The 27,250-nt window shown below is 37.9% G+C and overlaps 1 protein-coding gene across 2 annotated transcripts in view; it reads left to right on the top strand.

Annotated features, from left to right (window-relative positions):
- The window catches only part of AK5 (adenylate kinase 5), a 99,335-nt gene that overhangs the window by 52,580 nt on the left and 19,505 nt on the right, over positions 1 to 27,250 (top strand). Inside the window, exons 7-10 of one of the 2 annotated variants that reach the window (XM_070939445.1) lie at positions 3,232 to 3,308; positions 6,274 to 6,303; positions 20,329 to 20,368; positions 23,412 to 23,456. In XM_070939445.1, the coding sequence (XP_070795546.1) occupies positions 3,232 to 3,308; positions 6,274 to 6,303; positions 20,329 to 20,368; positions 23,412 to 23,456 (192 nt within the window). The remainder of the gene's footprint in view (positions 1 to 3,231; positions 3,309 to 6,273; positions 6,304 to 20,328; positions 20,369 to 23,411; positions 23,457 to 27,250) is intronic. The other variant, XM_070939446.1, reaches the window with a different exon arrangement.

Genomic DNA, 27,250 nt, shown 5'->3' with positions numbered 1-27,250 from the left:
AGAAGGTGCGGTATATAAATTCGAGATAAAATAAATAAAATAAAAATAAAAGATCCCCAACATGGAAAGCAATGCTCACCATTGAAAATGGCTGAGATTTCTTCCCTTAGCCCTTGAGTTATGAATGTATCAGCTGGTACAGACTATTTCTGTAGAGTAAAATTATCGGAGAGACCTTTGTGTCTTAAGCAACACAATCAGTACCCTACTGAAGTCAACGGCAAGGGTAAAACAACAAAGTGTTCCACTACTGGAACTTTTTCACATGAACATTTTGGAGATCAATCATCAGGGATTGAAAACTATGACATGCATGAAGCTTGAGATGATTTCAAAAGGACCCAATTATTTTAACTTTTATAGAAAATTAAATGGCCAGCTTTTTGAGATGTCCAGATTGTGGCAATAGCCACCCAAAGTCACCTGACAATGAGATGGACAGCATATACATTTAACAAACGAACAAGAGGCCTTGAAAAACGATTCCTCTCTTTTTAACAAAGGTAGAGTCATGTAAAAGTCTGGTTATGATATGAATATTGCATTCCTATGTATATTTATGAAAAAGCATCTCTGCCAAATGAACACGCTCTTACTTTAGTATAGATGAGAAATGTAGCTTTATTTCAGATATAATATGAAGGAGAAACCTAGACCTAAAAGAGAATTTTTGCCAATACACAATGAATATGTGGCTGGGGAGAGGGGTCACATCAGTAGTGACTTCCACTTACCTTCACTACCGGTTCAGAACTGGGAGCGTGCATGTGTGCGTGCTTGGTTCGCTCGTGCATGACGCTCCTGCGCATGCACAGAACATTCTGCACATGCACAGAGCGTCTGTGATGACGTCCGGGTGGGTGGGTGGAGCCTCCCGCCGCTGCCACTACCGGTCGCCCGAACTGGGGCAAACCAGTAGAAACCCACCACTGGGTCACATGAACATACACACTAAAGTTATAGCTTTTCCTGATTATTCAAATTCAGAGATATTTGTCTGGTAGCGTTCAACAATATATCCACTGGCTACGTAGAGTGCCAGATGAAGTATGCTGAAAGCATTTGGCTATGTAGAATTTTACAAAGTCATGACTTGGAATTCAGTTTTAAATTCCAGTACTTGAAATTAAATAATACCTCTTTGTCCTCTTTCTCTAGTGGAATAATTAAGACATGAGCTAGGGAATAATCTAGTAGATGTTTTTATGGGTTAGATCTTTTTAATATTTTTTTTCCAATACTAACTGTGCAAGGCATAATGTTATATGGGCATTAGGTATCTTTTAGAAAAACTCTTTTGACTTCAAGATCACAATAAATCCTAAACAGTCTTCCTTTCTCTCTTCCTTTAGTAGATTATTAGAGCTTTGTCAAAACAAGTCTGGAATAAATAGGGTTCAAAATTAATTTATTAATTGAAGCAGTTTTATTGGAAGCTCTTTGTTTTCTAATAGCAAGAACTAGTCATATGTTGAAATTTCTGTAGGATCTTTTGTCAGTATTACAAATTGTCAAGTATAGTTTGTAATTCTTGTGACCTAGGCCCAAGTACTGTATTTTTTGGAGTATAAAACACACCTTTTTTCCCCTAAAAGGGGATGAAAATTTAGGTGCATCTTATACACCGAATGTAGCCATGCTCACCCACTGGCCCCCACCCTTTGGCCTCTGCCTCGCAGCAGTTACCGCCTTGCAAGCAAACAGCAAGAAAAAACAGCTCCTTTCAGCTTCAGCACAGCCTAATTAGCACAAGTTGATTGGATCAGCCTCCCAATTCTCGGCTGATTTTTTCTCAGCTGTTTTGCGCAGGCACTGCTGCTTGCTGCAAAGAGGTAAATTGCTGGAGCAGATTTTTTTTCCTTGTGCTAAACGAAAATGAAAGTAAAGCAGGCTGTTTGCTGTTTGCTGCAACGAGGCAAAATTGCTCAATTTTGCAGAGGCAGAGGGAGATTTCTTTTTCTTCTTTTCCTCACCAAAAAAGGTAGGTGCGTCTTACACTCCGGTGCGTCTTATACTTCAAAAAATATGGTAGTTATTACCAGATGCAATTAGTCCTAAACAAACGTATTTTATTAGAACAGCTGAGAATTACTTCATTCTCAGCTTAGTCCAAATTAATTACAAAAATAAATCCTTCAGAAAAAATCCTTTGGCTTTATCATAAACCTTTGTCTTCTTTGACACCCTGCCAAAGGCTTTTCTTGGCAAAATCCCAAGGCAAAAGAAGGCAAAACTTCTGAAAAGTTCAGAAGCAAGAGACACTGACTATAAACAATTGTAGCAATGTTGCTTTCCTACAAAAAGCCAAAGAGCATTGCTGCTCTTTTAAACCTTATGGGAGGGGCCAATCATCTCTTGGCCTTACTCCCAAGTTGTCCTTTTTGCTTTAGCTGCTGTTGCCTTCTGGCACCTCTTTTCATGCATGCACTAGGAACAGGCTCTTCCTGTTCCTCTGCCTGTCTGCTGTCCGCCTCTGGAGGCTCCGGAGTCCATGCATTGCTCCCGGATGGCCCTGGCCCCATCTCTGCCTCCAACGCTGAGCCCTCATCTGGGCCTTCCCCAGCCTTGTCACTGTCCAACTCCGCTGCTAGCTCCGTGGGCTGCTAGCAGACCACAACAATAATATCCTTTAATACACTAATGGATAATATCACCATGTTAAAACAGTGAACATTTGAAAACCAAAAATTACAATATGTTTATTATTCAGTATTTTGGTATAATTGCTGTTTAGATTCTTTCCAATATCCTATTAGTGAGAGGGTTTTTTTTGCATTACTTGGTTTTTGTTTTTTACACATGAAGGGAAAGTTGATATATAAAAAAAGGCACTTCCATTTTACTCAGTGAGATTTACTTACATGTATAATATTCCAGTATTAAGAACACAATTCTGATTGTGTTTGATGGAGGGATTATGTGCCATCAAGTCACTATTAACTTTCTATACAGCTAAATCTTGAATAACATATGTCTTTATTTAGAGTTAATTCTATGAGTTCAATGAGAATTAATTTTAGATATTTTTATTTTAGATTTTAGTAATAGATTACATAATTATGTCAGGAAATTGCCATTAGGAATGAAAACAAAACCATTGCTTACTTTAAAATGGAGTATTCTCTTGTTTGAGAGTAAAAATATCCATTTAGACCTTTCCCATTAATTATGAGATTGTATCATCTTGAAACCTGCCTATTTTATTTGAGAAATTCCCTTTTTTATTTTTAGGTCCATGTGAAGTTGACCTTAGCCTCATTGTGGACCCAGGAGAGATTCCTGATCATGAATTTAACTTTGAAGATCAGGTAATGGTGAAAATATTTATATATATATTTATTTGCATTTATAAATGCCTTAGTTACTGCATAAGTGAGGGAATTGATAAGCAGGGGTAGAGTTTATTATGAGAGTTTCTGTTCCTTTCTGAATGCCATAATAAGACAGCTTTTCTGAAATCCAGTATAACAAATGTGTGTTCAAAGGACTTCTGTCACATTTTAAAATCCATCTTGTTATCCCATCTCTCTTCTTATTCTGAGCATGTCTTATGCTTTTCAGTGCTTTCTTTTTGTGTTTTTTTATGCTCTTTTCTGTTGCAGGCTTCTGTACATTCTAGAAAGAAATTCATACATGTTTCAGTAGTCAGAAGAAGAAACAATTCAATGTTTATCTGATGGTGAATTTTCAAAATAAAAGTTTACACTTATGCAGTCAAAAAATAATCAGTAAAGCCTTGCATATGATCTCCTTAAGATGTGAAGGTGATTTCCTCCCCAAGTACAAACTGGGTCTATTCTCGCTTAGCCTTTTGAAGATCAAACACACGGCTAGAAGACAATCTGAAAGGGCAGCTAGGAGGATAGTTTGAAATGAATTGTATTTCACCAAGTTAACACACATGTATTTCTGTTCCATTCTCATCTTTGTCAAATGGGTTTTGAATGAATGCAAAACCCTGTAATTTTTCTTTATTTAGTTGAAAGAAAACATGGAACACACTGCACACTGTAGATTTCTCATTAGCATAGAAAAATAAGAGCAAATCCCAGTCCCTCCTAGCACTGATGGTGTTTGGTAATGAAACGTCTGCAAGAAAACAAACCACTAAGCTCGGAGAGCACCAAGGACCCCACAGATTCCTCTTTAAAACTTCCTTCGGTGACGAGGAAGAATATCAGTTAATTCTAGCTGAATATGGCAAAAAAGCTGAAGAGTAACCATGACTCTCCAAAGTATTAATCAGTGAGCAGAAAGATGAAATAAAAATTTTGTAGCCTTGTCTGGGAAGAAAGATAGTATGCTGAAAGCAGTGGTAGCATATTCAAGGAACAAGAAAGAGTTTATGTCAAGCTGAAAGATGCAACTAAAGCTTAGACCCATGATGGCGAACCTATGGCACATGTGGCAGAGGTGGCATGCAGCGCCCTCTCTGATGGCACGTGAGCCGTTGCCCCAATTCACTGCTGCCACGCATGCGAGTGCTCCTCCCACCAACCACCTGGTCTTTGAATCTCTGCTGTGCATGCGGACCCCCCACATGGGGATCCTCACTCATGTGTGGGGGGCAGGGCGCATGTGGGAAGGCCGCACATGCATGTGTGGGTGTGGGCAAGGAGGTGGGGGGCAGGCCTGGGGGGGGTACGGGGTAGGGCATGGGCAGGGGGCATGCACGCATGCACGGGGCAGGGCACGTGCACATTGTATTTTGGGGGTTGGGGCACGCACGTGCAGTTTGGGCACTTGGTCCAGAAAAGATTAGCCATTACTGGCTTTGACTATCATTTTGTCCCAAACATTGTACCAATAAGAGAATGAGAATGTAAGGTTATTATAGCTGTGTCCTAGCTCAGTGTTTCCCGGTCTTGGGAAATTTAAGATATATGGACTTCAATTCCCAGAATTGAATTCTGGCAGTCAAAGTCCACATATCTTCATGCCCTAGCTTCATGAAAGAAAGAACTAGATTAATAGGACACAATTTTGTCGTCATTGGACATTGTTTTTTGGTTACATATCTTGGACCTTCCATTCATTTAGAAATGTACTGGTAGTTCTCAACAGTTCGTTTAGTGACCGTTGAAAGTTATAACAGCACTGAAAAAAAGTGACTCATGACCTTTTTTCACACTTTTGACCCCTGAAGCATCCCCAAGGTCATGTGATTTAAAATCAGATACTTGGCAACTGGGTTCATCTTTATGACTGTTGCAGTGTCCTGGGGTCATGTGATCATTTTTTGCAACCTTCTGACCAGAAAAGTCAACGGAGAAGCCAGATTCCCTTAATAACCATGTTACTAATTTAAAACAACGGTAGTGATTCATTTAGCAACTGTGGCAGGAAAAGTAGTAAAATGGGGCAAAACTCACTTAACAAATGTCTCACTTAGCAACATAAATTTTGGGCTCAATTGTGGTCGTAAATCAAGATTTCCTATATATCAGTGGCAAGATTAGAAATATATCTCGGGCACATCTTTTGAAATAGGGGTACTATCTGGTAACGGGTGAGCAGCCTAGTTCAACAACCTCTGTTGTATTAGATAAGAAGGGTCCTTTGACAGGAGAGGTTTGGTCATTTCTTGCATCTTCACAATTGGGACAAAACTAAGAATATATAAGAAGAGGCAGAAAAAGAATGGAGCTTTTATCCTCTTTTTGTTCTGGCTTCATTTGCTCACTTGTTGCTACTCCATTTACCTTGCCTCCTTCAGGTTTTTTTTTTTTTTTTTGTAAAGTTTTTATTTTTTTTAAACACACAAACAAACATACAATATATCTTTTCTGAACAGAACATTGGCCCGGTCTTAAATTTGTACAGATTTTTGTTCATCTTTAACATAGTGTTATATTTTCAATTTTTATCACAGCATTTATTCTCTCTAATTTTAAGAAACCAATATTACCCTTCATCTTAACTTCTCATCCTGATATAATTCAATTTTTCTTTTCCCTCCTTAAGATTTGAACCCCTAAATTTAAATTCACATACTGTAGAACAATCCCCAATTATTTCCTTAAATTCTCTTATTCTAATCACAAATGAATCTTTTATCAACTATTCCAAATAATACAATTCAACATATTGGTAGAAACCAATTAAATATATATCTTAACCCAAATGTTTCAACTATAGCCTCCTTCAGTTGTTTAACCCATAGTGAATGCAGCCCTTGGCTAAAAAGGGGTTGCTAATTTTAAGGAATTCAGAGCATGTGGAATGTCTGAAAGGGTTCAGGGTGCATATTCCTTCCTCTTTAATATGTTTTAGGTTTATTGTATGCAGTTGCATCATAATACAGCCTTGGTGGCGCAGCAGACTAAAGTGCTGTTAAATAGCACCAGCTGCCTGCAATTACTGCAAGTTCAAATCTCACCAGGCTCAAGGTTGACTCAGCCTTCCATCCTTTCGAGGTAGGTAAAATGAGGACCCGGATTGTGGGGGCAATAAGTTGACTTTGTATAAAAAAGAACACCACTTAGGGGCCCCCGAAAGCCCTACTAAGCAGGTATATACAAAAGTATAAAGGCTATTGCTTAACGCATTGTAAGCCGCCCTGAATCTCCGGAGAAGGGCGGCATATAAATTGAACCAATCAATCAATCAATCAATCAATCAATCAATCAATCAATCAATAATACTGTAAGTAAAAATGACCATTTTTAGAGTCAAGGACTACAAACATTAACACTGCAAAGGGAAAAAAAACATATTCCTTACCTCTTGCATGAAAGAGATTCACTGCAAATATATGATGTTACCTCTTGGCAATGCTTTTTAGACATAGTGAAGATTAACTTTCCCCCAAAGACTATAATCTCCCCATCCAAAGCATACATTTTGTGATCTGTTGAAACAGCTTTAAAATAAAATCATGCTATTGTAATAGTCAGCCTTAGAATGCAACTCGGAATTATAAATTACACCGCATTAACCAGGAGCTGTTTTGTTTTGTTTTACAAATGGCTACGCAGAAGCTGAGCAGTTGATGGCCTAAATGAGAATGCAGGACTCTGAAATTTTAAACTTCTTTTCTGTTAATCTAACTAAATCTTTCTTCTTTCTCAATTCATCCTCCATTCAGGGGATAAAAGCATGGATTCTTATTTTTGCATAGATTGAAAGAAATCTTCAAGAGGAAGAGTTTATTTTCATTATTTAAAAAAAAAAAAAAAACAGGGTTAAGAATATTTCCTTTTTTGCCCTAGCTGAGTTCTTCCACAGCTTCAGAATAAGGATAGGTTGGGCATTTTGTCATAAGTAGCCTGTAGATATTATAGAAAATGTTTGTTTTTGGATTTAAAAAAAAACAGACAAATCCCTCTTCATTCAGCAAAGACCTTATAATAGTATTAGCCTGAGCTTAAATTTCACATTTTGAGAAGGACATCATGAGAGAGAGAGAGCTTATCTATTGATCTTTTATAGCAGGGGCGGGTTTTAAAACCCATCGCTACCGGTTCGTTCATGGGTGTGTGCGCATGCGGTAGCATCCAGGCGGATGGGCGGAGCCTCCCACCGCTACCGGTTCACCCGATCTGGGGCGAACTGGTAGCAACCCACCACTGTTTTATAGAAACAACATTGTTATATTGCTGTCAGCATGGCAACATGGTGGTGGACATACAGTAGTTTTCAGTGATTTTGATGGTGGTGTTTTTTTTCTTAGCATAGTAAATTGTTGAGTTTTGATCCATTTTGTCAGTTACAAATCAGTTACTGCATTAGATGAACCAGAAAATACTCAGTTAGTTATATTGCACTGTCGTCTTTTTACACAGCTGCAACTTATAAAGCGGAAAAGAATTGGATCTCACTGTCTTTTTAACATGGACGTCCCAAAGGTGCTTTTTCAAGAGGCAAATGGACTTTCTTGGTTTTCTTTAAAGACGTTTCACTTCTATTCCAAGAAGCTTTTTCAGCTCTGACTGGATGGTGGGGAATTGAAGGATTTATATTCCTTGCAAACATCTAGTCATTTGCATTCTTTTAGAGAGTCATTGAGGCCACTTGGAGGTTTATCTGTGTCATCAGGGTCACCTGAGTAGTGCAAATGGATGTGGAGCAGAGCTGGTATTCAGCCGGTTCTGACTGGTTCTGTAGAACTGGTAGCGGAAATTTTGAATAGTTCGGAGAACCGGCAAATACCATCTCTGACTGGCTCCACCCCCATCTATTCGCTGCCTCCCAAGTCCCAGCTGATCAAGTCTCAGCTGATCAGCTGGGTCTTCTTTTGTTGGCCTGTACACGGAGTTGGAAAGCAGGTTAGTTGGGTGGGGAGGGAATGAAGATTTTACAGTATCCTTCCCCTGCCACGCCCACCAAGCCATGCCCACCAAGCCACACCACACCCACCAAGCCACGCCCACAGAACCCGTAGTACAGGGGTGGGTTCTACTTACCTTTACTACCGGTTTGCAATGGGGCCACACGCGCAAGCGCAGAAGCATTTTGATAACATCAGGGTCAGTGGGTGGAGCCTCCCGCCGGTTTTATTACTGCTTCTATAGAACCGGTGCGAACCGGGGGCAATCCACCACTGCCGTAGTAAAAAAATTTGAATTCCACCATTGGAAAGCGTGGAGCTTTCTTGGAACTGCTGAAAGGACTATGTTGTAGATTGGAGATAGATGATGTTGTATCCCTCCCCCTCTATTGAGAGAGGGCTGTTCAATTTTGACATAGATGGCCTCTTTCATCCCTCTTTCAAACCAGTGGTCCTCTCTGTCCAAAATGTGGGCTTTGTTGTCTTCAAAAGAATGGCCTTTGTCTTTTAAATGCAGATGGACTGCTGAATCTTGTCCTGATGGGTTTGTTCTCCTATGTTGTGCCATGCATTTATGATGTGGTTGTTTTGTTCCCAATATACAGATCTGCACATGGCTCACTGCATTGTAATGCAAGTGCCACGTTGCTCAGTTTGTGCCTGGGTGTTTTATCCTTGGGGTGGACGACCTTCTGCCTTAGTGTATTCTTGGGTTTGAAATGTGCACGTATGTTGTGTTGGCTGAAGATCCTCCTGAGCTATTAAAAGATATTAAAATATTTTTAATTAAGATATTAAAAATATATTTAACATAGACTTTAGAGAGTACAGTAGAATTGCCTGTTATGTTTTTTTAAATAGACTCATTTGGAAAGCTACCAAAATTGCTCAGAGATCCATAGATTTAGAGAACAAGTTGGCACCTGCCCTCAGATGGTTTGGATTTTTGTATGTCTGTTTCTTTGAACCAGCAAAGGATTTATATGCTGATTGAATGAAAGCACAATACTATGAAATTGGAAAATAACAAAATGGAAATAGCCATTGTAAATTCTAACACAGCATTATAGGTGTGTCGAAACCAATCTCAGCATTGACCTCTGCACAATTCAGCTAAGCCGAGAGAGAAAGGGGGGGGAATACTTTTTAAGGGCCAAAAATATGCCTTTGATACCTGAAAATATGGGACTGTGGCAGAACTTTTATGCTTCACTGAATAATGTTTTTATTATCCATGCAGTCTTCAAACTGTAAATAGGCCCAAGCATGTCTCTGCTGAGAATATCAAATAAAGAAAAAAATGTGCATCTAGATATCAGCAGGTCAGGTGTATCTGGAAGGAAATAAACTGCCTGTCAGAAAGATGGGGCTTAGAGGGTTAGTTTCCAGGCAACCATGTGCAACTAAGGAGTTGACACTGTCAAATATTTTGCAGAACTCTGATGGTCCTCTGATGCTGGAAGTATCCATGTGTTAAGTCTGCACTGTAATATTCAAGAAGTAGTTCTTAACTTCAAGTGTAGACCATTAATTTTGGTTGCTGACCACTTACCATATTTTGAGGCCTCTTGTAATTTTTCCAAATTAAAACTGATTCAAGAATCTCTTGGAAGCACATTCCTGAAGAATGAGAACCACAAAGTAAATTTTTCCAGAGGTTTATAATATGTGGACGGTAAGATAGGCCAGGGTTGGTTGACATGCCAGACTTCTTTGTGCTAGATTTCTTTACATTGCAAAGTTGTTGGCCAAACACTTTTGTATTATTTAGTGTTGCAATCCATTAATTTATAATTATGAGAAAGATGGAGCTCCGTGAATCTCATCAACAGGATTATCACCCACTATACTTCCCACTATACAATCTTTCTAGCTTTCTCTGATTTCAAAGGAAAGATTAAAAGCTGCACAGGAAAGCAGAAGTTCCAGGTACTGGGAGATAAACACAGTTCAGTGAAATAAATAAAGGGGAACTTCTTGGTAGCAGTACCTGGTATATCTTGAAGTAGATTCTATAGGTGTCTACCTTACTACCGAGTTGGCATAAGGCAAAGACTGGATATTTTCGATTGTTTTAAGTCTATAATTTTTATTAAGGATTTTGATTACAATAATAAAAGCTACAATACAAACTAAACTTAAAAAAGAATAGTAAGAAAGAAGAAAAAGTGCTAGAAAAAAAGAAGAAACATAGAAACATAGAAAAGAAGCCTGACTAGGTGGCTCAGTGGCTAAGACACTGAGCTTGTCGATCAGAAAGGTTGGCAGTTCGGTGGTTTGAATCCCTAGTACAAGTCTCCTGTGTGAGCAGGGGGTTGGACTAGATGACCTCCAACGTCCCTTCCAACTCTGTTACTGTTATCCTGTTATATAGTATGATAAAGAAAAAGAAAAGCTAGGAATGTTGCACCCTATCTCTGTAAAATTTAGAATTCCAAGATGATCTAGAGCAAAGCAAAGAAAGATCTATTATATGTGCTGCTTCCACTTTCACTACATTGATTTTGCCCTAGGAATGCTATCAAGTAAGATAATATTTAACTGTTTAATTTTAAGTATTAACCGTTCTATGTATTGTTATAATATCAAATTCTTTGTGTCCAATCACAGTTGGCCAATAAAGAATTCTATTCTGTTCTAATAATACTTCACACAGTAAGCTGAAAGACAATGGATGGATTTATACATGATTTGGTTAATTATGGCTCATTGAATAAACCATGGTTATCTAGAATTACAAATGATAGCCATAAGCCATAATTTACCAGTCACAAGATATGTGTTTATGGATCAGGTTAAACAAAATCAGGGAAAATTCATGTATTGTTCAGTACAGACTACAAATCAAGTGATAAAAGGCCTGAAGTCATATTTCTCATTATAATTGAATGACTTCTAGGTTACTCATTATAAATCTTTCTGGAGTCTACACCTTTATATGTGTTTTTTTTTCCAGTATAAAAAAAAAGAGCTAACACATGGGAGGGCCACCTGTGCTGAAGATAATCACAGAACAACAGATGTCATAGAACAATTCAGTTTCTGTTAGTGCCCAGAAGATAACAGGTTGTTGCAGTTTGTTAAAAAAAAAGCAAATAAATATCCATGGTGTTTGAAATATGTCTTTAAGACAGAAATGAGAAATGGATTACTTACAGTATGATTTGGGGCCAGCCACTCATTCTCAGCACAATCTACTTCACAGATAGTTGTTATGGAATAATAAGAGGTGGCAGCATAATACACACATTTTGGGGTGCTGATTGAAAGGCAGGATATAAATCTAATGAATGAATAAATCCAATCATGATACTTGGGAAATGGGTCTTATTTATTTTCTTGTATAATTCTGTTTGGGACTGTATTACTTAGTTCCAAACTACAGTATGTGTTACACCAGTGGTCTCCAACCTTTCTGGCTTTGTGGACCGGGGGGTGGGGATGGTTTGCATGAGTGATGGGCATGTGTGCTGCACAAGTGGAGCTGCGCTTGTGTGCACACTCGTCTGCCATTTCTGCGGCCCAGTTCTGAACAGGCCATAGCCCGGTATTGGGTCACCGCCTGAGGGTTGAGGATTCCTGTGTTACGCAGTACAAATTTACATGGTATTACTCTAGTCACTCTTTTTTTAAACAGAAAAAAAGCAATTTCCAGTTGTAAAGAAAGAGTAGAAAATTCTCATAATCCATCAGCTCCTAGATAGAGTACTGAAGAGATTTTGCTCTCAGTATACACTAAGAAGCATAGAGGAAAAGAAATTACTTCTGGACAAAATAGAAAATGTATAAACAGCTTTTTCCCACTGGTTCTCCCACTGCAATTGCCCTTAAATACTATAGCAGAATTTACCATTTTAAAAGGAGCTTTATTACTGCATATGTTTGTGTTCAGTGAATTGCAATCACAAGTGCTTGTTATTTGAACGACAACCTCTAGATGTTTTGGACTGTAACTGTCACATTCCCCCTCCCCCCCCCAAATGTTTCCTGGGGCTGACCAGTTGAAGTCTAAAATATCTGGAGGGTATCTAGTCCCCTATCTCTAGTTTACGATTAGTAAAACATAAGATAAGGAAATACTGTTTATTTGACAATATATTTCAGGGCCTATATATGCCCATGGGAGTGTGCACAGGCCTAAGGAACTAAGAATAATATGGATTTAAATAAGGGAGTTTAAGCCTACTTTATGATAAATGCAGATTGTTGGAAAATTTGTAACCTCAGTTATATTGAGTTAATTAAGGTAGTAAGATAGAGTCTCTTTGAGGTGCTTTTTTGTAGTTACCACCTGCATGGGTTAACATTCTGGGATAATCTTCAAACTGACTGTTCCCCAACTTTTCCACAATCATCAGCATTCTCATCAAAATCTAATCATGTAGACTTACATTAATAATTAGGCTATTGTGCATTCGCAGAGTAAGAACCATCTTCATAAAAGTAAAAAAATGTTCATGGGAATGGAATACAATATACAGTATGCATGAATGTGCATTCTCCATCACTGGAGGTTATTAAGGAGACATTGCACAACTACTTGTCTGAAATGGTATAAGGCCGTGATGGTGAACCTATGGCATGCGTGCCACAGCTGGCACGCGTAACCATATCAGTGGGCACGCAAGCTCCGCTTCCAGTGAGACTGGAAGTTGTTCCAACGGGCCATTTTTGGCCTCCGGAGGGGTGGGGAAGGCTGTTTTTGCCCTCCCCAGACGCCTAGAGGTCCTGGAGCCAGGTGAGAAAGAAAAGCGGGCCTACCGGGCCATTGTGTGCCAGGAGCGGGGTGAGCAGGGGGTGGGTGGGTCGCATAGAATTATGGGTATGAGCACGCACGCGCGCAACCCCCCTGCCCCCCCCTTCCTGGCACGTGATGGCAAAAAGGTTAGCCATCACTGGTATAAGGCCTCCTGCTGGAGCAGGGGGCTTGAGTAGAAGACACCCAAGGTCCCTTCCTACTCTGTTATTCTGATATTCTGTTAATTGGCAATAAAAATATGATTCCAGTAGATTTAGTAATGCCAGAATTATCCACATGACTTATTCATGTAAACTCCTGGTAGTTAATAGTTGAAATCTATGAAGGAATAAAATTATGTTCCTTCAATCTGGTGCTTGTTACATCCATGGGGCTACAACCTGCATCTTCTCCCAATAAGTATGGCCATCATAAAGAGAATCATGGCAAGCATGGAATAGAACATTTCATTCTTAAGTATTGACGTGATTTCTTCTATTCAAGAATTATCATTTGTTCTCATAGAAATTGTAAGTGTTTGAATTATTAAAATGACTCATAGTTACTAGGGAAGAAGTCAGTAAATAACTGAAACTGAGAAAACTAAGGAAATGATGCAGTTCCACAAAGACTTTTACATTGTTTGCCAGAAAATGTATATTGTTGACTAAAACCTATTTATCCTTAGAAATACAGACTCAAAGGAACAATTAGTGCATTGTCTGTTCCATGATATATGAACAATAATTTTTGGATAGAAATGCAAAACCTATCCATTGTATATCAATAGTATGATATAACCATGGTTGTATCAATACCAAAAGATTTAGCAAAAATAAGATGACTGAGAAATATGATTTATTAGGTTAGGGATTTTCTGTCTTCACTGTGAGTTGTATTGTGTTGGGAGGGTGTGCACTGAAGGAGCTCAACCAATCTCATTGCACATATGTTGTGCACTGACAATAAAGATTTGAATTGAATTGAAATGAAATGCGACAAAGAACATTTCTCTTGCTAGGTAAAAGCTAACAGTCTGGATATTATTGGTTTAAAAGAAGCCCCACACAAGTTGGTTAATATGACATTATAAAGATCATTATAATTTAAAGATGTAATTTTTTTTGAATATATAGCAACATCTTTGAACTTATCACTCTACGGAAAATTATGGATTAATTGAGGATATAAAGGGCAGCAAATTGCCATAGTAAATTGCTATTATTACCCTCATGTCAAATCTATTTTATTTTGTAATCTGTTGCAGAAAAACATAATACATTCAAAAAACCTAATGCATGCTGGGTTTTACAAATACTAACCTTCTGTGTTACCACTTGGGAGTAACACAGCTGAGGTGCGGCAATCCGCTCTGCCGCGCCAATCAGCTGAGAAGATAAAGGTAAATAAAGCGCAAGAGTGGGTGGGCAAGCTGAACTAATCGTCAGAGCAAACCGGTTCACTCCCAGCTGATTGTCGGAGCTAGTGGTTCGCTTGAACTGGTCTGAACCAGTAGAATCCCACCCCCAGGTAAGGGGTTCAGAAAAGTCAATGGTCTACTTCACTTTGTATACGTGTTGCATGTGTGACATGCATAGAAAGGGGTAGGGCTTCAATCATGTAGTTGTGGCCATTCTCTAGACTTTTTGACACCCCTCACCAGAGATGCCCTTGCTATGAAGTGCTCAGTTTTGTGGTTGTAATTTTAATAGTTATAGGCATGTGAGCTCCTAAGTATTAGGAGTTTACATGAACTAGTCATGTAGAGAAAGATCTCTAGATTTCAAAACTGAAGTATTTAATTTTTTTACTATGTAAATATTGATAAACAGATAACCATTTCAGATAGAAAGCAGATATTGGGACATTGATTCATGACAGTATAGATAAAAATATACCATAGGAATGTGCAAAATATTCCTTGTCTTAGAATGTTAAAAGATGTGTAACATATTTTTTTTTTTCATCCAGGAACAATCTGTTCATCTTAAGTTACCATGGGAACTGGTGTATTCAAGAGCTTTAAAAAATAGTTTTAGTTGCAAAGATCCCTATCTTGCTTAGGGGAAAATGCTGGTTTTAATATTATTTAAAATACTATTTTGGGAATTAGTACTGGTATTAGTGTTTTCTTTTTTTTTTAGAATCTAATTGTATAAAGCAATTTCCCATTGGAGAATTCAGTAGTAAATAATTATCATTTTGATGCAATGAGAAAACAGTGAGACACATATCTTTTTTAGAGGCATTTGGAGCTCTATTTATATAGAGATGTTATTACTTACCAAATCTTCTGTCTAGATCCAAAATGACATTAGTGCAGTAATGTGTTGATGTTTTGATGCTAGGCAAGATCACATAATTTAGTGGGTTGCAAACTTTGTGCTCCTAGGGACTACCTCTAATAACGAATGGATTTCTGTGATGCCACCCTACCCTAAATAAAATTGGCTGATATACTAGTGCTACATTCAAAGCCACCAACTACATGACACTGGTAAATGTAAGATGATTCCTTACCCCAGTGGGAAAGTTGATGGACCAAAACTACGAAAACAGTTTGTTTCCATTAATGAAAACGATTTGTTGCCCTGTTCACCTTTATAAATTACCAGTGTAGAGTTTCCAGTTTAATCCAGTCCTGGAGATTTCTATTCACTCAGTAATATTAAACAGGCAATACATTTGCAGAACCCAAACTTTAAAAAAAAGGTGAGGTTTCCAACATCCCATCTGCTGTTTCTGTGAAGTTCATGTAGTTCAAATGAGAAAACAATTTTTTTTTTCTGCTTGAGAACAGAGCTGGAAGAAAACCAGGTTGGCTGTCAATCAGGTATGCTAATGTGCCAAATTGGCACCAATTCAAGAACAATCCAGCATGGATAGGCAAAAGTGTTTACTCAGACACAGAAATATATTTATATAGGCAAAGAACAATGATAATAATCAAGGAAACACTATTAAAATAATTGGTAAATAATTAGAGATGATATGTTGGAGTTAATGGAGAAAAATCCATATTCATGATACATGGTCGTCCTCAACTTACAACTGTTTGTTTAGTTACAGAGTTACAACGGTACTGAAAAAAGTGACTTATGACCATTTTTCACAATTATGACCATTGCAGCAACTCCATGGTCATTTGATCAAAATATGGTCACTTGGCAACTGAGCTGTATTTATTTACTTACTTACTTACTTACTTACTTACTTACTTACTTACTTACTTACTTACTTACTTACTTATTTATTGGTTCGATTTATATGCCGCCCTTCTCCGGAGACTCAGGGCAGCTTACAATGCGTTAAGCAATAGCCTTCATACTTTTGTATATACCTGCTTAGTAGGGCTTTCGGTTCCCCCAAGCGGTGTTCTTTTTTTATACAAAGTCAGCTTATTGCCTCCACAATCCGGGTCCTCATTTTACCTATCTCGAAAGGATGGAAGGGTGACTCAACCTTGAGCCTGGTGAGATTTGAACTGGCAGTAATTGCAGGCAGCTGGTGCTATTTATGACAGTTGTAGTGTCCTGGGATCATGTGATCATTTTTTGGCGACTTTCTGACAAGCAAAGTCAATGGGAAGCCAGATTCACTTAACAACGGGGTTACTAACAACTGCAGTTTTGGACTGAATTGTGTTAGTAAGTTGAGGACTATGTATACTCAGATAGTAGTGGCATCTTCCCTTAGCATCACATCCCTTCCATTTCCCCCAAATAATCTTTATGCAGACCCTAGTGCCGTGATGGCGAACCTATGGCACATGTGCCAGAGTTGGCATGCAGAGCCCTCTCTGTGGGCACAAGCACTGTTGCCAGCTGCTCTTCGGGTTTCCAACGCTCCGGTGCGCTCAAAGACCAGCTGGCCAGCGCGCATGTGCACGCCGGAAACCCAAAGACCAGGTGGTCTTTGGGTTTCCGATGCATGTGTGCATGCATGCACATGTGCACGTTCCTGTTTGGGCACTCGGTACTGAAAAGGTTCACCATCACTGCCCTAGTGAAAGATTTGAAGGGGCAAAAAAAGTCTTCAGCATCATTCCATGATTCTTCCCCCCCCCCCCCCCGGTTCTTAAACGAGTTTATGGTTTATTATTACCACCATCACCTTACTTTTTAGAAAATAGTAGAGAAGTTATTGTAACAAAGAAACCCAGAACAAACATAAACGTGTGCCACTTTTTCATTTAGAAATCTGTATTTGTTTTTAAATTATATTCTACCCTTGAGCCCATTCGTTCCTGCCGACAAAGCCAGAGTTCTCCCATCCAAGCAGTAAAGATGGTGTGGAGGAAAGGTAATATAGGTGTTGTAACCCGAGCACAAAATAGAAGCCTACACAGTTCATCTTCAGATTGAGGTCAGCACAGTGATGTATTGTCCTTTTCTTGGCAAGTTGCTGAGGCTATTTTTGTCTTAACTCAGACAAGGAGGAAAAACAAAACAGAAGCTGCAACTACTGACAAAACCCAACATTGTTTTCATAGGTGGAGATAAGGGCACCTAGCCAATAGCTGAAGGAAGGTGAATTAGTTTGGCACTAGCAGTTAGTTAGTTAGTGGACACAGTGGCTCAGTGACTAAGATGCTAAGATGTCGAAAGGTTGGCAGTTCAGCGGTTCGAATCCCTAGGGCCGCATAACGGGGTGAGCTCCCGTTAATTGTCCCAGCTTTGGCCAACCTAGCAGTTCGAAAGCACGTAAAAAATGCAAGTAGAAAAATAGGGACCACCTTTGGTGGGAAGGTAACAGCGTTCCGTGCACCTTTGGCGTTTAGTCATGCCAGCCACATGTCCATGGAGATGTCTTCGGACAGCGCTGGTTCTTCGGCTTAGAAACGGAGATAAGCACCGCCCCCTAGAGTCAGGAACGACTAGCACATAAGTGTGAGGGAGACCTTTATCTTTTTTAGCAGTTAGCTGTTGCTCCTCCAAAATTTGATTGATCTTCTCAGACGTTCCCTCCCATCCCACGCTTTGAGAATCCTTGACACAGTTCATGTATTATTTTCACTCTGTACTTCAGCAGTGATAGTGTCATGGCACGATCTACTTCATAACATTCCTGTTATTGCTAAAATGATAGAAAAATCACAAAGAAAACAATTTCGCTACAGATTTGAATGACCTCTGAATAATTATTGTGACACAATTGCTGTGCCAAAGCTGATCTTTCGTATGATCTATCACATTAGGTCTCGAGCAGAAACCGAACATATTGAAAAATTAAATAATAAAAAAAGACCAAAAGGTTTTAGATAAGAATAATATGAAGAACACAGAAGGGATAGCTGACAATAGGAAAAGATTAGCAAATTATGTGAGTGACTCATTTTATTCTTTTGCTCTAAGGGTGTTCAATCTGTCCATCCCTCCAGGATGTCTCCACTTTAAAAGATAATGTAGACAGTCATATGGCAAGAGAAGACATTATCATTTTTAGATAGTCAAAACCATCTAAACAGTATGAAGAAGACATTCATTAATCATTTGACACAGATATTTATACCCTTCAAATTGTGTAAATCTTTGACTTCAAAGCCTTCTGCCACATCATTTCTATGATTATCTGCAGATCTTTGTGTTTTATTATTTTCTCCAGTTCTTTCTCTTCTCTTTTGCTGTCTCCAAGTATTGCAACTTCCACTATCCAGATTTTTTAAAAATTATTCATATCAATAGTTGTTAAGTCTAGGGCGTTACATGGCAGAAGCTTGTCTGTATAACTTCTAAAATCCCAGATATCAATGACAGTTAAATTTGGATTCTTTTTTTTTTTAACTCTTTAAAGGTTATACAGTATATCTGTTTAGCCTTGTTACCCCAGGTAATATTGGTAAGCCAGAAAAATGAGCAAGTAGTAGATAAAATGGCAAAAACTCAGAAAGAAGTCACATGATGGCAATTAATGGCACATTAAAAAAATGAAAAGAGGAAAAGAGAAAGAGGAAAAGCAATTATCTGGTTTCTGATGTGTATACATTATAACATTGTTTAGAATTATATTACTGTGTAACAGGAAGGAAACAATTGCAAGAAGCAAGGAATCAGAAGAGTATGGATTTAAAACCTATCAACTCTTTAATTCAGCATACAAGTGCATACAAACACAAGGGAAGATACCAAGTGAAGTGAGAACCACGAGTGGAAGTAGGCCAATGTATTAAGACTTAAAGAGAAGAGAACATAGCATTTCAGAGAATATAGTTCAGTAGTGAAAAAAGTAAAGCTTTACACTTAGGCAAGAAAAATCAAATATACAGGTATAGAATACATGATACCTGGCTCAACAGCAGTAACTGTGAGAGGGAATCATAATGGATAGTCACTTAAGTATGAGCCAGCAGTGTGCTTCAGCTGCCAAAAAGGCCAACACAATCCTAATCTGCATGAATAGAGGGATGACATCAAGGTCATGTGAAGTATCAGTACTGCTATATACTACCTTGATGAGACTACACTTTGAATACTACATCCGGTTCTGGTCACCGCAATACAAAAAAGGTTGAGACTCTAGAAAGAGTGCAGAGAAGTGCAACAATGATGATTAGGGGTCTGGAGGGTAAAACATATGAAGAATAGTTGCAGGAATTGGGTATGTCTAGTCTAACAAGAAGGACGGGGGTGATATAATATCAGTCTCCGGATATTTGAGAGACTGTTACAAAGAAGAGGAGGACAGCTTATTCTCCAAAGCACCTGAGACCAGAAGTAATGAATGAAAACTTACCAAAGAGAGGTTCAACCTAGAACTAAGAAGAAATTTCCTGACAGTGAGAACAATTAATCAGTGAAACAGCTTGCTTTCAGAACTTGTGGGTACTCCATCACTGGAGGTTTTTAAGAAGAGATCGGACAGCCCTTTGTCCAAAATGGTATAGGTTCTCCTGCTTGGGCAGAGAGTTCTCTTACCTGCTCATGTTTACGTAAGTCAATACCTATTCAGAAAATTCTACAACTTTCAGATACAGTGAATGCTTTATTATTCCTTGTATCCTGATTTACCTAGAAAATAGTATTTCTTGTATCTGAAATCCTTAACATTGTGTGTATTGGCTCCTCAGCATAAGTCAGGTGCATTTAAAAAGGATTGCTGAAATTTCAAACATGAAACATACTGTACACTCAGTACTGAAAATATGACTATGCCCCAAATTAATTTGATGATAAGGTGCACTAAAATGGTTGGTGAAAAAAACCTAAAAAAACCCCTATACTTATGGACTTAGAATTATGGACAAATCTGTTTTCATATTATTAGATTTAGTCATGATAACATATAAGCTAATTTTTTTCCATATCGATTTATAATATAACAGGCATATGAACAATCGTGTGTTTGCAGGCCTGAAAATGCAGGTGAGTTTTTATAATTTTAATATAAATTATTGTAATATATATTAAATTAATCCTCTTAATTTATGTGTTGGAGTCATGCATGATTTATTTTCAAAGCATTTTGGACTTTGCACTAGCAAAGTACTTTCTTGCTGCTCATTAAAGTAGCATCCTTTTTACATCCTTTTTACAGACTTTTAACTTGAAAAAAAATGCTGCTGTTTTAAGGAGTCATTTTATAATGCTGCTCTGAAAGACAATGGAAAAAGATGGCTTGTTTTATTGATATCAAAGAGCAGTACTCATATGAATTAATTTCAAATGTTCACAGCCTCATATATGTGAAACAGCATGCAACTGACTCCAGAGTCTCATGAATACCATTGTGCCCTCAGAAATTAAGTATATATCATCTTCTCCAATGATTTTATTTGTAAGGGTAATTGCTAACTTCTTGTTCAGAGATGTAGCAGTGTTTCTAAGCTCTTAATCAAGTTTGTTAGTCTCATAAGAAATTTTAGGATAAAGGGAGTGGTGCAGTGGCCTAGAGGTGGAACTCTAGCCTCACAATCAGGAGATTGTGAGTTTGATCCTAAGTAGAGGCAGATACTTCTCTCTCTGGGCACAATGAGAATATATCTGCTGAACAAAACTCTGCATTGGCAACAGGAAGGGCATCCGGCCAGTAAACACTCTCCTAGCTCCATTCAGTTGCCCAAACCCCACCCCACAAGGGATTATGGGGTCGTTAAAAGATGATGATAAGAAATTATATGATAAATATATGCACTGGCCTGTGTAGCAGCATTTGATTTTCACATTGCAATTATGATACAGAAAGCCATTGAAACTCTCCTCATGGTGCCATGAGAAATTCAGACTGTTTAACAAAGGATCCCCAACATCATCAGAAATCTGTCATATTTAAAAATCAAAATGTTTCAGGTTTGACAATGCTGTTTAATGATGATAATAATAATAATAATAATAATAATTTTAATTTGGAGGGCTATGTGCATTGAATGGCTGAACATTGGATTTGTTTTCATTTGGAGATTCAGAGTGGGGTTTTTTTTTGCAATTTTTGATCAGCTCTGCAATATCCCACTGTCCAAAGAAGTTGGAAATATGAATGAGTATCCTTGCAGATGTTCTAGGAGTATTCATATAATATGGAATGAAGTGGCCATAGAGCAGCTTTTATTCTTTAGTACAGGAATGGAAGTATAATAGCAGCCTTTTATTAATCCAGTACTCACAAGGTTCAAAATAGCTATATTCAGCAGGGTTCAAAACCCTGTACTTCTAGTAATGAAATATTCAAAAATGTATTGAATGATGACTGACAGATTGTTCTTCAGATTTTTATGAATGAAACAACATTCATAGTGATGAACAATGAAAATATTGTAAGAGTTTCATCATGTGTAGGCTTGCATTCAGTAAGACATGCTCCCAGCTAAGCAGTAATTAACTTTAGTTGTCCTTGAGCGAGCAAAGAGATACTGTTCAAGAAAAGAAATAATTGCAATTGTTTGGTATTCAGGTTACAAGTATGGACTGATGGAATAGATTTCAACTTGAACTTGAAGCTTACAGAAGAAAATGGCATTCATGAACTTTTGATAAAATTAAATGAAGTTTTAACAAGGGTTGCATAAAATATTCCTCCAGGTATCTTGCATTAAACATTTTGAACCATGGTTATAAAGAACTGTAATAGCAATGAGCAATTAGATTGCTTATTAGTTGCTATTCTGAGTCATATATATAATCTTATTTTAAGAAAAAAACAGACTGCAACCTGTATTTGAGAGTAAATTTCAATGATTTCTATAGAAGAGAATATATGTAGCTCATGATTGACTTATGGAGTCATTGGTGCTTTCTAAGCTTGGTTGTTTGTTTGCAGATGTTTCATTACCCAATTAAGTAACATCATCAGAGTGAGTAACTGGGGTTTTCTCCCTATTTATATATGGTAACTTGCCTTGCCAGTTTTGCTGGGGATGTGATTTTCTCCTTGGTAGTTCCCTGATTAAGGTATTGCTTTCTACTTGATTGTTGATTCTTTCCAGTTGAAACTGTGGTTGAGTCTGTCCATGCATTAACTCAAGGAGTTTAGTTAGTCATGTTTCTTCAAGGGCTTTAGTTGGTTTGTTTGCTATGGTGATGTATGGTTGTAGTTGTCCATTGGTTGTTTCTGAGATGTTTTTGATGAATGGTTGTGTTAACTTTTTTCATAGCTTGTTTTGATTGTGCTGTAGTGGATTGAGTAGTCAGGCACTTTTTGATGAAGTTACGTGGGTATCCATTTTGTTGGAAGATGTTGTATAGGCAGTTTATTTCCTTTTTCTTGTGTTCTGGATTGCTGCAGTTATTTGTACTGTTCTGAGTAATGTTCTTTTTCAGAGGAAATGATGGCAAATTAGAAACACAGGTCTTTCGAAAACAACCCACACTAACCAAGTGTTCCATTACCAAAGTAACAATCCAGTCTCCCACATGAGGAGCTGTGTAAGAAGCAAACAGTTAAGCAGAAAATATCTTAATCAAGGAATTCCCAAGAAGAAACTCACATTCCCACCAAAACTAGAAGAACAAACTATTGGATATAGACAGGGAATGAATCCCACACTTAACACTGATGATATTACATAGTTGGGTAATGAAACATCTGCAAGAAAACAACCAAGCTCAGAGAGCACCAAGTACTCCGCAAATTTCAGTGAACACAAGTTTCAGTATTTTTTCCTTGTAGAGACACACATGATCATATTGTAAGTTTAATATGATAGATTAGTGGTTCTCAACCTTTTCTTCACCACAGACCCTCTTTAAATACCTTATGTGGCCATGGATCATGGCCACAGACCCCCAAGACTTAACTCAAGATTTAAATAATAATATTTCTTCAAGCCTTCGCAGACTGCTTGTGATGAAATCATATATCCCCTCTCAACGATCTGCGGACCACAGGTTGAGAACCACTGTGATAGATTTTACAACGTTATGTATGTTTTGCTTACTACAATTGTTTAAAACTATTTTCATTTTAATTTAGATTTTACAGAAGACCTGAAGAAATCAAACATAATTTTTGTACTTGGTGAGTAATAAAAGACATGACCAGACATACTTGTTTTATACATACAATAAATCTTTGGATGAGTACTAATGAATAAATATGGTGTCTTTTTTAGATTTGCCAGGATCAGAACCATTGAGAATAAAACATCACAGAGATAGTTGATTAAAAAAAAGTATCAGAAAATTTATCAGAAAAATATGTAACACTGTAAAGAAGAAACATGATAATTACTAATAGGGATATTTAATTAATATCCAAATTAGTAGATGTTTAGAGTAGTTTTTTCCTGCCCAAGACATATATGTAGATATACATGACAAGCAGTATGGTCCTGTGAGTACGGTGCTGGACTAGGAGTGGGGAAATATTTTGAGTCCTCCCTTTCAAATAGAAACTACCTGGGTGATTTTGGGCCAGTCATACTGTCTCATTCCTAGATTGGGAAAAAATATTGACATAATTATATGTTTTTTGGATGGGTTTGTATACACATTATTATTACCAATCTAAATCATTACATGTCAGGATTAAAGCCTCTTCACTGTAGACTTTGGACCATAATGTACCAGAGCAGGTTGGTTCATGGATGTTTCAACCGAACTGCTCTAGGATAGTATGATACATTATGGTCCAAAATCTTCAATGATGAGGCTTTAATCCTGACGTGGAATGATTTACCGTATTTTTCAGAGTATAAGACGCACCGGAGTATAAGACGCACCTACCTTTTTTGGTGAGGAAAACAAGAAAAAGAAATCTCCCTCTGCCTCTGAGCAATTTTGCCTCGTTGCAGCAAACAGCCTGCTTTACTTTCGTTTTCAGCATAGCTTGATTAGCACAAGGGGAAAAAAAATCTGCTCCAGCAATTTACCTCTTTGCAGCAAGCAGCAGAGCCCTGCCCAAAACTGCTGAGAGCAAATCAGCTGAGAGTTGGGAGGCCGATCCAATCAACTTGTGCTAATTAGGCTGTCCTGAAGCTGAAAGGAGCTGTTTTTTCTTGCTGTTTGCTTGAAAGGAGGTAACTGCTGCGAGGCGGGGGCCAGTGGGTGGGTGGGGCTACATTCTGTGTATAAGATGCACCTAAATTCTCACCCCCTTTTAGGGGGGAAAAAGGTGCGTCTTATACTCTGAAAAATACGGTAGATTGGTAATAATATACATATACATACTCATCCACAAACATATATTTATGTCAATATTTGTGCATGTGTGTGAGTGTAAGCAGACAACCCTAAAGTGCTCTTTTTCTTTCTACATTGTGTTACCTGGAGTACTTAGCAAATATTGCAGTTGGGATTGCTTGTGAATCATGAAAGAGTGGGGCAAAATGAGAGAACCATATTACTCAGGAAAAAAAAGATGTGAATATCAATTAACTTGGTAGCTTCTCTACACATTTGAACCAAGCCTCAAGAAAGCAAGAGCTCTTTGGCAGTTAATAATATAGGACTCTTGTTCATTATTCATCATCTGGTAACATGCATAAGAATATTACAACTCTTGAGTTCTCTAGTGATTTAGTCACACATGGATACAATCACCTGATTCTGCAAGTCATCAGTAACATAAATAATCCTCTTTGGGAGAAAAAGAATAAATCTTCAATATATAACCAGGGAAATCCTGAGAAGCTTCATTCTCAATCTGAAGTGATAGGAACAGGATGAAAACACGCATCAGTGTTGAATTCTTCTCAGTTGTTAATCATGTTTGGAGCTAATTAATCTTTTTGCAATTCTAGAATTCATGCAAACTCCTAAAACTGTGGAGAAGTTGCTATGGCAATCAGGCACATAACATAAAGGAGAATGTGCAGCATTTTAAAAAAAACAATGACTGCAATAGAAGAGTTAATAAACATCTGACAAAAATGTTTTTTTCACTGTCTAGAACAAAATAAATTATTTTATTGGAAACAGATGGTCAGGGTTCAAACTCTCAATATTTGGAAGAATACACAGATGGGCCTCATTCAGCAGTCACTCATTCAGTGACTGTTTGAAACCTGAATGGGGGAACTGTTCCTCTGAGTTGTGGCCATCACAATGGTGCTGCAGTCACATGATCATGATTCAGGCACTTGGCACCCAGTTTGCATTTATGATTGTTGCATTATCACATGCTTACAGAGGTGCTTTTTGTGATTTTCACTGCCGGCTTCCAACAAAGTCATTGGGGAAGCCAGCAGGAGGTCAAAAGTCAATCTCTATCACTATCATATCTATCTCCCATCTATCTATCATCTGTCATCCATCCATATCTATCTATCTATCTATCTATCTATCTATCTATCTATCTATCTATCTATCCTATATCATCTATCTATCTATCTATCTATCTATCTATCTATCTATCTATCTATCTCTTCCTATCAATCGTTTATACAGCTACCCATCTCACAAGCATGATTCTGGGTGCAACAGTTAATTAAAAAGAAAACCAATAAATAGATGAAAAGTCATCATTAAAAACTACAAAAACTATAAAACAAAACACATAAGGCAGGAGAGGATATTGAGGGAACAATTGCAAAATCTCCCCAGTCCTCTGAGATCGCCAGGCCTGATTTGCAAAGCCAGGTCTTGCAGAATATGGAAAGAGATGTAGCTAAATTTGTTTCTGGTGGGAGAAGATTCCAGAAGGCAGGTGACCATCTGACTGTGGGACTTGTGACTGAGTGGGATTCACCTAACAAGGCAACTCCCGCCAGCACAGTCACTTGATGTTGCGCTTTATGACCGCAACACTTAACAAAAGAGTTGTCAGTCCCAATTACCATTGTTAAGTGCAGACTACCTGTATTACTCTTCAGGAAGCAACGGTTTCATTCATAATTCTCTTAACACATGACAATGGGCCTTTTAATTAATTAATTAATTTATATACTAGCATATTTACATAGCTACCCATCTCACAAATATGTGACTGGGAGGCTTACAGCACAACAACAGTTCAAAACTCTGTATCAATCTATAACAATCAAAAATGAATAAATCTATAAACCCAAGGAAGTAGGAGAACATATCTTTAATAATCTCATATTATTAATGTTACTGTACATTAACACCTCCCCTCCCCCCATGCTTTGATGTTGTCCCTGGAATTGCCCAAATTCAGCAGTGGAGAAACACTTGATTTATCTGATTTCTTTAACTAATATCACTAAAGAGTGGGATTAGTGACAGAGAAGCAAGTGAGGAGCCACAGAAGACAAAGCAATGATTGTGACATCATTGGATTGAGTCTGAATTAGCGAGAGTTATTTTTTTTTTTAAAAAAACAACAACCTAGCTTTTCAGCTGCATAAATCTACCCTGAAAGTATTTATGCCCATTTAGTCTTAAATTCAAGGACTGGTGGATGGAGAAATAATGTCAAATGATAATAGGAAACTGGGTTTTGCTTTGTTTTTGTTTTTTTGCACAGATAGCCAGTATGTTTAGACTGAATATCTTCCCAATCCAATTTGTTCCTTCAGCCAGATCCCTTGATTGATACATCTTGTGTTTTGCTACAATAATTTGCTGGAAGCGTACAGAGAATAGGGCAGTGCATACTTCAGAGAGGATTGGAACAAGTGCTTCAGACCTCATCTTCTGTTATTAAAATAGCCCAGATGCTTTCAGACTTCTGTACAATTCTGAAAAATAACCATCCCTTTGATAAGAATGTTGTATTAAATTTAATAAGTTAACTTTTTAAATAAGTGGCATCAGAGACAACCCTAGGACAGGAGGGTTTTTTTTAATAAAAGTGACATAAGCTCTGCCCCTTTCATATGCAGCTCTGCTTGCAACATCATGATTTTATAA

The sequence above is a fragment of the Pituophis catenifer genome, unplaced genomic scaffold (assembly GCF_029215685.1).
Source record: "Pituophis catenifer annectens isolate HBS135680 unplaced genomic scaffold, rPitCat1.0.hap2 SCAF_3, whole genome shotgun sequence".
Taxonomy (NCBI): domain Eukaryota; kingdom Metazoa; phylum Chordata; class Lepidosauria; order Squamata; family Colubridae; genus Pituophis; species Pituophis catenifer.
The sequence above is the reverse complement of the archived record's forward strand: the minus strand, read 5'-3'. Positions and strand labels throughout refer to the sequence as shown.